The sequence below is a fragment of the Magallana gigas genome, chromosome 8 (genome assembly GCF_963853765.1).
Source record: "Magallana gigas chromosome 8, xbMagGiga1.1, whole genome shotgun sequence".
NCBI lineage: Eukaryota > Metazoa > Mollusca > Bivalvia > Ostreida > Ostreidae > Magallana > Magallana gigas.
In genome coordinates, this window is record NC_088860.1 from 34,923,740 (window position 1) to 34,934,692 (window position 10,953).

At 34.9% G+C, this 10,953-nt stretch overlaps 2 protein-coding genes across 3 annotated transcripts; both read right to left on the bottom strand.

Annotated features, from left to right (window-relative positions):
• Positions 1-2,557: 2,557 nt before the first annotated feature.
• On the bottom strand, positions 2,558-9,537 carry LOC117680305 (uncharacterized). 2 transcript variants are annotated; one of them, XM_011452608.4, is made up of 4 exons: positions 9,382-9,537; positions 3,957-4,722; positions 3,761-3,796; positions 2,558-3,626 (listed from the first exon to the last, which is right to left on the bottom strand). In XM_011452608.4, the coding sequence occupies exons 2-4, from the start codon at positions 4,504-4,506 to the stop codon at positions 3,199-3,201; spliced, it is 1,014 nt and encodes a 337-aa protein (XP_011450910.3). In that variant the 5' UTR covers positions 4,507-4,722; positions 9,382-9,537; the 3' UTR covers positions 2,558-3,198. The 2 variants fall into 2 exon arrangements, with proteins under 2 accessions (XP_011450910.3, XP_011450909.3); XM_011452607.4 differs by lacking the exon at positions 9,382-9,537 and adding an exon at positions 5,133-5,289.
• Positions 7,732-9,375, bottom strand: LOC105344740 (uncharacterized). Its single transcript, XM_011452609.4, has 4 exons — positions 8,638-9,375; positions 8,505-8,529; positions 8,353-8,397; positions 7,732-8,240 (listed from the first exon to the last, which is right to left on the bottom strand). The coding sequence occupies exons 1-4, from the start codon at positions 9,118-9,120 to the stop codon at positions 7,837-7,839; spliced, it is 957 nt and encodes a 318-aa protein (XP_011450911.3). The 5' UTR covers positions 9,121-9,375; the 3' UTR covers positions 7,732-7,836.
• Positions 9,538-10,953: the final 1,416 nt, after the last annotated feature.

The following is a 10,953-nucleotide window of genomic DNA, read 5'->3' on the forward strand; positions in this document are numbered from 1 at the left end:
AAAAAGAATTATTATTGTCCTTGAAAAGATCTATAGGCTTCATTTACTCTTCGACTTTCGATAAAATTTCATTTGCAGCTAGAATTTTAAAGAACATAAAACTAAGCGTTTGTAAATATAGCTCTGTTTGTGCACTCTTATGCTAAAAAACATTGTTTACGTTATTTACCAAATCACTGTTTTGTCAACTCTTTTGATGGTTGTTCTGACTGTTTGCTTTCCCACGACTATTTATGTTAAAACACAATTTAAAACTCAGAAATATAACTTGCATCTTTGTATGTGTACATGTTTCTATAAATATATATTTTCAATCAATAAATCAGTTTCAGTTAATTTTTCCAATTTTCGAATCTCAATACTGAAGGATGGTGGAAATTCAACAACTAATCAGAACTACATTTTAAAATAAACCATATACTAGGATCATATGGGAACGAAAAATCCAAATACGGGTATTTTAGCCTTAGAATTCCAATACATCTTATACAAAGTTCTTCTCAGATAGATTGATAGTCTTAAAAAAGAGATTAATAGTTTTGAAACGGCCACATCCATCTAGCCCCCTTGAGCGCCCACCCCACCCCCTTCTGAGGCCCCATGAGGAGATTGATTGAATACACAATGTGCTGTCATTAGTCTGGTCTGTGGTTTTTATTTATCAGTAACCTTGACCTCTGTGTACACATCAAACAGTTTCTCTCAATGACCGTGGAGATACTTAGAAAGTCACCAAACAAAAGGACATGCCACGTGTCGGCTTATAAAAGACAGTAGCAAATCAAGAGGGGTGATGAATATCATATTTTGCTAAGAGTTTTTAAGTGTTCTCTGAAAAGGTTAATTTTTATAAATATATACAACTCGGAAGTGAAAAAATATTTATGAGCCCACTTCATATTATGTACTGTGCATTGTGTAAATGGTTCTATAATCGACAAGGGAGAAACAAAAGTCAAATTACCCTTACTTTCATTGCGACCGAAAAGTATCTCAGGAGGACTACATGTATTAATGCAGAATGAATAATTATATTAAATAGATATTAAAGAAATTAAGGATTAAAAATTTATTTTGATTAAATGCCCTAAATTAGGATAAAGATTCATTAATAGTGTAACTGCTCTTATGTAGACAATTCTGGAAGTTTTGTGGGTACGTTTTTAAATCCGGAACCCCGGTCTGTGTATGACCGTGGATACATTTGTTTGCAATGGTATTTAATTCTGACTCATTCTAAAATGGACTTTTGAAATAATTTTGACCGCTTTATGAAATTTAAACTGCACAATCATTGCTTTGCTTTATGACAAATTGTGTTCTAAAAGCTTTTGTTGACATTGAAGATTATTAGCAGTTTTCGAAACAGGAAGATTCGGTTCCCAAGAAAAAAGAAAGATTACAACCATTCAACAAACGTGCATGCATGTTCTCTCTCTCTCTCTCTCTCTCTCTCTCTCTCTCTCTCTCTGGGAGTATTAGTATTAGTTGGTAATTATAAAATGATATTAAAATAAATCAATAGTTTAAATTTGTATTTATACAGATGGATTCGAACTTGATTGTTATCATTTCATGGGTATATTATGTCTTTTCAACAACCTTGCTATTTTAATACTCGTCCGCTTTTCAACAGAGGCACGTCGGTGCCATTTAATCATTCTGCACTGATCTTGTCAACCGATGCTTGAAAAATCTAGAGGTCTGAGGGAAATCCCCTCATCGTTTGTATTTAAATTCTCAAATTTGTACACCTGAAAATATACCCCAAAGTTCACCTATTTAACGACAAAAGGTACACATATACAGTTTAAACTGCGTCGTTTTAATATAAAGCAATATGCATGTCGCTAGAATTCAATGATTATAGGAGTAGTTTACAATGCCCCGGGCAGAAAAATCAATCAATCAATCAAGATGAAAATCAATAAAACAATGATCCCCGTTTGCTGCTTCGGTTTATCTTACTCTCTCTTTGGGCAGGCACGTAGCATCTTTTGAAAGTGAGATGGGCCAGACCAGTCCTAAAATTGTTGACCAAAAAACCGCAACCCAAGATAAACCTAACCCGCGCGCGTGTGTGTGTGTTTTTTTTTTTTGGGGGGGGGGTTGTGTAGTATACCTATAAATAAAGTTTCACTGTTATTTTCCCATTCAATTTTTTACATTCCTCCGAAAAAAGGGGGTGTAAATTTAGAACAAATGTTTCCTGCGAAAAAAAGTGATGTTATGTGCCTGTAGGACAACTTACAAAAAGAATCAACAAAGATAAGATTTCAAAAAAGAATCAAAAATATAGTTCACATTATTTAATATAATAACAATATAGCAACAATTAGATACAAAAACTGAACATAATATGAATGCGTTATTTGTATAACTAGGCCATTTCGATTGTATCATATTGCTTTTGAGATCATTCTTAACAGAGAATAAATTGAGCATTGATTTTGCATGCAACCATCGCGCTGACGTTTCAATGTGAAACGTTTGACTAGTTTGCTACCATTTTAAGCGATGTTGTTCTCGTTTTAAAAAATATGATGAAAAACTGTACTTAAAATGTTCGTGAAAACAGAATTGAGGATCCTTATTGAATTTAAGAAGCTTTGTAATGGACAAAGAAAAAGACAAGTTAGTCTTGAACATAAACAAAACAAAACAAACAAACAAACAAACATAAAAAACAACAGAGGGAACATACCTGTACTCTGTCATGAAAACAAATACATGTATTAATGACTCTATAAAGAGGTATGTTATAATTATAACAATTTTGAATTTTCTCTACTATAATGCGATTGATGAAAAATATACACTTGCATAATCGTCAAATAGCAGACGATAATACAAAATGATGTGATTATATCTTTGTCTGTATCAGACATACGGGGGATGGTGTTTAGGGCCCATTTTGAGGATCCCAAGTTTTTGGCACAAAGAATGCAAAACAGGAGTAGATCTTCTGATAAAAGTATCACAGATGTGTCGTTTCACATAACAAACATTCGTTTAAAATACGAATATTGCAATGCCTTGTTTAACAACTAGACATAAACCGGAACGTTTCTACGCTTGCTAGTCTCTGAAGCGGCACCGGTCAAAGAGAGTTCCGAACGTACTCTCCGTGGCAGAGTATGCCTATCTGTCGTATTTAGACAGCTACAGATCTGTACCGATCCATATTGTTCATTTTTTTCACAGCTTGAAGACGCCAAAAAAGTTCTCGTTTTTGTATCTTTCGTCATACTGAATTTTTCCGGTATCCGACATTTTGACCCGAAGTTCCTCCCCTTGGTTCAAATATACCACTCTCTGCAGGAAGCTACTGTGGACGGAGGCTTTATTGGTGCACTGAATGGACGCGGATTGCACGGTGGTGTAACGATTAGACAACCCTTTACCCTTTTCAATAATGTGCTTAGTGTCCTTCAATTTCAATGCCATTACATGTTCTATGGGGATTGATGGGTTGTACTTGAACGTAATACGGCTGTAAACGTAATAATACCCGTTGGAGGGGATAATGATCGTCCCTCTCTCCTTTGAGAACTTTAATCCGCTATTTTGGGGAGAGGAGCTGTCTTTGTCCTTTACCCAGTCTTTGAGGAAGCAATGAGAACCATCTGTGCAAAAGAAGAAAAAAAATCTATAAGATTTGATACGTTCCATTTTGTGTCCTTTTTCAGAAACGGTCGCCAAGAAAAGAAAAGTGGTTGATACAGTTTATTCTAACAAATAAATACAATGCTCTACTAACCTGATTGGGGAGAGCCATCGGTAAGATGTAAAACATCTGCAAATTAAAAGAAAAAAAGAAATATCATAACCATCGTTTCTTGCTATACAAGTAAAAATGTTCATAATGGAATAAATTTATTTCATTTTATTACAAAAAGTTCATCAATGAACAAGAAAAAAGTATTTTCCCCAGTTAAACTTGATTCAAAATTTACCATTGTATTCCCTTGGTTTCAGATATTTAGCGATGGAATCCACCATGTCTTCGAGAGAACACATTTCGTCTGTATCATATTGGGTAGCGTTTAGTTTGTACGTAAGGACAGAACACCGGATCTTGGCCTCTTGGACTGTAGGAAGCTCCGTGATCGCGGACAGGGCTGCGGTCTTTCCGGGCGCCGGAACATTATCACCTACTTTTGGAGACGACTTTGACCGGAAGTTGTCCAAAATCGTATCGTTGTCTGACAACCGGACGAAGAAGACAGCGAAGAAGCCGCAGACGAGAAGGATGATGATGACGTTGACAACACAGAGAACACAAAAGTAGATTTTCAGCTTGGTGTAAGATTTGTAAAGGTCCTCCAGTTTCTGCTGGTTTGCGCATAGCTGGATATTGGAGACACAACTCGGCGCTCGATGCATTCTTCCGAGGAGTTCAGCGGAACTGTCTTCGGTGGATACTGTTTCTCCTGACCCTTCGCTGGAAATTGAGAACTCTAGTCTCTTCCTTCGCACTTCGCCTTCGATCGGTGGTAGATTCATTTTTTCAAGTGCGATATGACACAGGATTTCCTGTCGATTGCGGTAGTGAAATTGTGGTTATTTTTGTAAAAAGAGTCGGTCTGGATGGGAAAGATTTAAATAGCTCAATGACGTATTTGAAAACCCCTCTTAGCAACAATTGACCACATTGAGAGATTTAATCGGATGTACTGTTCCGGTACACAAAATCCTTCGGCCGTGAAAAGGTTGAGTCACCTGAAAGAAAAGAGAAACCTTGAATACATTCTGCTTCCTAGAGATTTTTTAAAATCCCACATCAGCACTTTCTTTTTTAAAGTGTCCAATTAGAATTCGATATCGATCGTTCTCTAAAGAGGACCGGGTGTACAACGAGTACTGTTGAAATGCGTACACTGGTTGACTGTCCCAAACGCACTGATAAAATCACTTTCAATACACTACTAATGAAATTTGACCCCTGTTGCTATATGGCGTATATATACGTATGTACATACAGACATTAAATATGGCAGTTGGCTTACTGCGCTTCGCTAACGAAATATTTACCAGCGTGCGTTGATAACGCATCAAAAATGTGAATTAAACAAAAATATTTTTAAAAACTTATTTAACAATAATGAATTACATTGATAAAACTGCCTTACCCCCATAAATTGAGAGAGGGTCGACCAGACTCAGGGTTGTTTCGTTTCTGTTTCAGAGAAGACACTCTGTACGTACACTTCTTTATGTGTTTTCTTAAAGTGGTTTTTTTTAAAGCGCCAGAAATAGGTCAGGGCCTCCACAGCAGATTGGTTTATTTTCGTACGACAAAAAGATCTATCTGCATGTGCGCAGTGGTTTATTAGTAGTCGATGCTAACCTTATATCTCATTTTATTTTCATTTCATTTTCGATGAAATTTTCTCACTTGGAAAAAAAAATATAATAACTGCCTTATCAAAAGCTGCCTATTCCACAGAATATATTGTTCTATGTTATATTTAGCTAGTTTTCGGCATGCGCATGTTCTAAAACAGTAGGAAGTTTTATCTATTTGATACATGCTCAAGATCATATCTGCCCTAGATCTTAAGTAGGTAGAATTATAGGAATTTCCATGAGTTTACATATCAAAACTAAATTAATGTTGTTTTTTATACAAAAAAAATATGATAGAAGAATAGGATGAAGACGATTTCGGAAAAACGGAAAGTTTGGAATATTTATATAGCAAATAATTGTACTTACTTTCTAATTAATTAAAAGTGGTTTATTTGTCTTGCATACATGAAGTTCATTCGAATTTCACATGAATAATATTTTTAATACAAACGAACAATGACTGAAATATCGTTTGATTTGACTCTGTGATTTGTTTATTCATTTTCCCCCTTGCAAATAAATAGATGTTGAGAGCATACATTGTGTGCGGAAAACGGAAAAGTTTGCTAATTAGCAGACTATAAAGAGGAAAGAGCAATTATACAAGACATACCGTATCATCGTCGGAAAACCTCGTTTTATTTTTCTTATCCTCATTCAAGCTCTATTGCGATTAGCTCCTTTACTTTTTCGTGAAGGAAATCTCAATCACCAATGGGTTCGACGCTTAATTATGCATGCTTCTACTCAACTGAATGTATCCAAGACATATTCTTCGGTTTCATACCTAGTAACTTTGTTTTTTAATTGAAAATATTAAAATTAATTATAATATTCGAGGAAACTAGGAAAAATCAACGTATTGGTAGCAAGAGTGTTTAACAAATAACTCATCAATCCTATCTTTTACATACAATATTTAAGCTTTAAACGAAATTATTTAGTAAAGAAATTCCATATGTATAAGATTAAAATTTTATATATTTTCCTATGTCGTATCAAATACTGTGGTTTAATTAATTTTCGTGGGTATCAATTTTAGTGGATGTAATGAAAATTACAGTTTCAAGGGTAAATTCGAGGTCCATGATCCTATCAATATAAAATGTTAGTATAATTTGCACTTCAATGAACATTTAATTTCGTGGATCAACTTAACAACGAAATCCACGAAAATTGGTATTCAACGAATATTGATGAAACCACAGTATCATATATTTCTATTACTGAGCTCTTCTCAAGGATATTACTGTATATATATTTGTCTAAAAAACCGACCATCCAGCTGTTCTGAAATGTTCATAGACAACTTATTTGAAAAAATAAACCTAAGGCAACCACCGTCCCACTAAACCAAATACTGTGGAATCATTAGATTTCGTGGTGGCTCAATTTTCGTGGAATTCGTGGGTACTTCTCATTCACAAATTAACATCCCCCCCCCCCCCCCCGAATTAATAAATTAGAGCTATAAAGTCATATTCCTCTTGCATGTATACGAAAATACACGAAATTACGCCCCCACGAACCTGTAAAATTTAAGCAATCCACGAAAATTGGCCCCCACGAATTTTAATGATTTCACAGTAATAACAACAATACCCCCACAACTGTTTGGGTTAAGGACAATTCCGTGACCTTTCAATAGTGTTCAGTATCCAGATCACATATTGTTTGTTTTATAATTGATAATAGTAGGTCAATCGATCACGTTATCATTTTTTTTCAAGCTTTATCAGGAAACTTATCAAGTGTAGAGACTGATAATATCGCTCTCTCTTTCTCTAGGGCACCCTTGACATCAATCGTCCTACTCCTTACAGCTTCCTATTACAATTCGTGAAGGGAAAAGTAGTTCCGGTTAAACTACGTCTCAGATTTTTTGAAAGCCAATTATTGAATGTAAATTTTTACACCTCCAAAAAAGCTAGAAATCTATTCGTACACACATTGTAGTGTCATTTGATCAAAATGGGTGGTGGGGGTGTTATTACTTAGAAAGATGTTAAAAATAAAGCCATCTAAATGGTAATTATTAAGTTTCGATGACATTCCTCCCGGAAGTTAGTATAATAATCGCGACAACATTGAGTTCCGGTTGTCAATGGTTGAACTTACTGCCTACATGTACATGAAAACTAGGACGCTGAAATGTTCTCAAAGGAGTCCGAGAGATATTTTTATTTGCTATTTCCTGTAACTTTTTAAATTTAAATTTATTAAGTTAAATAAGTTTGAATCATTCGACCCCTCCCCCCTGCATACCTTCATAATTAACATAAATTCTGTGCGCGGATCAAGGGACCCCCCTTGATCCGCGCACAGAATGTATGTTTTAAATTATGAAGGTATGCAGGAAACATTGATTATTACACCGTATGTAAATAATTTCTGTTTATTTTTATATTTGTAAACAACATAAACATATACATATACATAATGACAAATAAAAAACAATAAAAAAAAAAGTTTTGAGATCAAGAATTACAATTTGAACATTCCAAAATAATTTCCAGTGACGTCACTCGCGTCATATTGCAGCTTTCCCGCCCTTGAGACCGTCACTTTCAACTCCTCTCCTTTCCTAAACTTGGCCACCCTCTGTATGTAACTGTTGCCACTGGAATCGATCATATCAGTCATCGGGGTGGTAACAGTGACGAACTTCTGAAATCTTTGATTGATTGGTTTGATTCTTATGGAGTGCTTTATGGTAGTTCGACTCGATCGCTTGCTTTCGCCGTTGTCGGATGAAAATGATAAACGGCAATATAAGAAGTAGAACCCGTCGGACGGAATTCTAATAGACGAGTTGGTCATGTGGTATTTCACGGAAGAGTTTGTATCATTGTCTCTTCTCCAATCAGAGATCGTATATTCATAATGCTCTAAAAAAAGGAAATACATATATAGATATTATTTATCAAAAGTCTCGACATCAAAGTGTAAACCTGTGTAAAACCAATTTAAAGAAAAAAAAAAGAAAGAAAGAAACCTCACCATTCCTTTCGTTTTCGGGTTTTCCACCAACTAAATGAATCACTTCTGAAAAAATAAGAAAATATATTTTATCGAAAAAGTTTATACATCTATTTGCGATTGGTCAAAACGAATTATAATAAGTTCTACTACATGTAGTATGTTAAACTTACCAGAGTATTCCCTCGGTCTGACGTACTGAATAAAAAAAATCAACACATTTATTATCAATTCATTTTCAATATTTTGTCAGTGTAACATTATTATTATTAGGCTATTTAACCATTAAAAATATTCTAATTTTACCTTAATCAGTGCATCAATCAAGTCGTTAAAGGTACACGCAACTCGGGATTTCGAAACTTCAGCACCAAGTTTATATCTCAGAGTAGCGCAGTTAATTCCTCCATCGAATCCCGGGGACACTTCGGCCCTATACAGTTTTTCTGTCTCCCCACCTTTTGGCGAACTTTCACCTTCTTTTGTCTGAATAATTCCTTTTGAAGGCGTCTGATCACTCGAGTCCATTTTGCTCAAAAATTGAGCGTAAACCAATCCACCAACTGTTGCCATCAGGGCAATGTTCACAAACAGCAAAAAATAGAATTGGATTTTAAGTCTGGCGTTGGATGCGTATAAGTCTTTGGCCAGGAGTTCGTTCGTTAAAACTGACAACTCTGTAGCACAGCTTGAATTGCGATTGCGCACTCTTTTTGGTAAAAGTTCTGAAGACGAGTTGCAGGCGTGCATTTCTTCAATAGCTGCAGACGCAGGTTTTGAAGTCGACATGATTACACAGACAAAACAACAGTACTTTGAATAAATTTGTTAAATAACTAAAAATTTACTACATGGCTTTATCTAACAATTCATCCGGAATCCATAGATATTGTTAATTTTTTATTCGATGAATGATTTCCCTGTGAAATTCATTTGACGTCAGGATGTGAAATTCTTCGAAGATAAAAATAACTGCGCGTACGTTAATTCTTCCTTTTATGGCTACATGTATATTTTAGATATTAAGCATACATGTATATAATTGCTTACCTCGAGTATTATTAGTGAGTATGTTGATGGATCCCTTCCGCAAACCACCAACACCGAGTCGTCCAGGGAGATGAAATTTGATTGGTGTATACCAAACGTATACGTCAGGTCACATGTCGCGCATCAAGTCTGGGTCTTGGAAAACTAAATTTTAAAAGAATAAAAAAATAAATTCATTGATTTTAGTTTCGTTTTCGCTGTAACTAACTTGCTTTCTTTTGATCTAGGTGTAATGAAAGGAGAGAGGCGAAACGATTCCACGGCTCGTTCTTTTCGAAAATCAAATTTTCAAGTTTTCTTTTTATTGTACAATGCTTTATTTTAGATATTTCTGACCAAATTTCGAAGGTCCCTCAATTTGTCAGGTAACAACTGAGACTCATAGCTTAAAAATCGTTGTTATATAAACAAGGTTCGTGTCATATTATACACACCAAGGTGTATCTTTGTTTAACTTGTTTGCAAACAGTGATATGAGTCTCGTGGAAAACCACATGCACAATTAAACTTTCCTACTACTTAAAAATCCATTATCGCGATCGGTTCATATACATAACAACATCAGACTTTAAAAAGTTTATATAGAAGAAGATTTTTATATCAATTAGATACATTTTTAATTATTTACCCAAAACTATATATAGTCTAAACATTTGTATATGCAAGTTATATATTAAAATACCCCCAGAGAATCAATTATTTACAATTAGTCAGTTCATTATAGTTGGTTTTAAAATTCAGAACATTAAAATCAAAGAAAGACAATGCGTTCCAGCAGAGATATTCTGGGTTTAACTGTCAGCATATATAAATACTAGTATGACCTTGGCCAGTTAAAGACATACATGTACATATTAATCACGTTTTATGATTGACCCTTTCCCTATGATCTTGTGCATGTAATAATGTGTTGTATGAAAGGAATACTGCGCGTTTACATTTATCTAATATACACCTCACGAACCATTTATATTCTCTATGTATTTTCTTACAGAAAGAAATGAACTTGAACTTCAACAAGCTATTAAAGGGTTTATTATGATATACGCAAATTACTCAAATCAAATCAGCTGCGATGTCAACACCGTGGGGGTTGACACACTTAAAGCGGTTGAGATAAAGGACTTTATTTTTACCTGCACAGGTAGCTGACGTAAGTTTCTCCTCATTTTACCCCTGTATAGACTTAACTTAAGGCCTCAACCACAGAACGATATTGGATATCAAAACACAAGATTGTGCCGATAGAATACACTGTCAGGATTATCAAGTACCCTTGAGATTAAGATTATTGATCTATAGGAGTCGATTTTTGTCCATTTACAGTCGATATCTGTCTTCGACTTTTTTTCCCCACTTCCTTCGTGATGGCTTCCTAGTTGATTTCCAAGAAAATAAACTTCTCTTTGAAATCGATTTATGGTAATACTATGACAGATCAATACAAATATATAATAGTATTCCTCTTGTGTTGCTTTCGTGATTCAGAAAGTTACTGAAGTCCTTTGAAGTTTCAAATATGATTACGCAATGTTTCAACAACCCAACCCGGTCGCTTTTTTGGTGGTTTTT

What these genes read in the sequence shown, in the direction of transcription:
- LOC117680305 (XM_011452608.4), bottom strand. Translation starts at nt 4,506, where the DNA reads ATGAATCTACCACCGATCGAAGGCGAAGTGCGAAGGAAGAGACTAGAG. An exon ending in GAAACCAAGGGAATACAATG is followed by an intron (nt 3,797 to 3,956) that starts GTAAATTTTGAA and finishes TTTAATTTGCAG; the next exon opens with ATGTTTTACATCTTACCGAT. An exon ending in CGATGGCTCTCCCCAATCAG is followed by an intron (nt 3,627 to 3,760) that starts GTTAGTAGAGCA and finishes TCTTTTGCACAG; the next exon opens with ATGGTTCTCATTGCTTCCTC.
- LOC105344740 (XM_011452609.4), bottom strand. Translation starts at nt 9,120, where the DNA reads ATGTCGACTTCAAAACCTGCGTCTGCAGCTATTGAAGAAATGCACGCC. An exon ending in TGATTGATGCACTGATTAAG is followed by an intron (nt 8,530 to 8,637) that starts GTAAAATTAGAA and finishes TTTTTTATTCAG; the next exon opens with TACGTCAGACCGAGGGAATA. An exon ending in ACCCGAAAACGAAAGGAATG is followed by an intron (nt 8,241 to 8,352) that starts GTGAGGTTTCTT and finishes TCCTTTTTTTAG; the next exon opens with AGCATTATGAATATACGATC.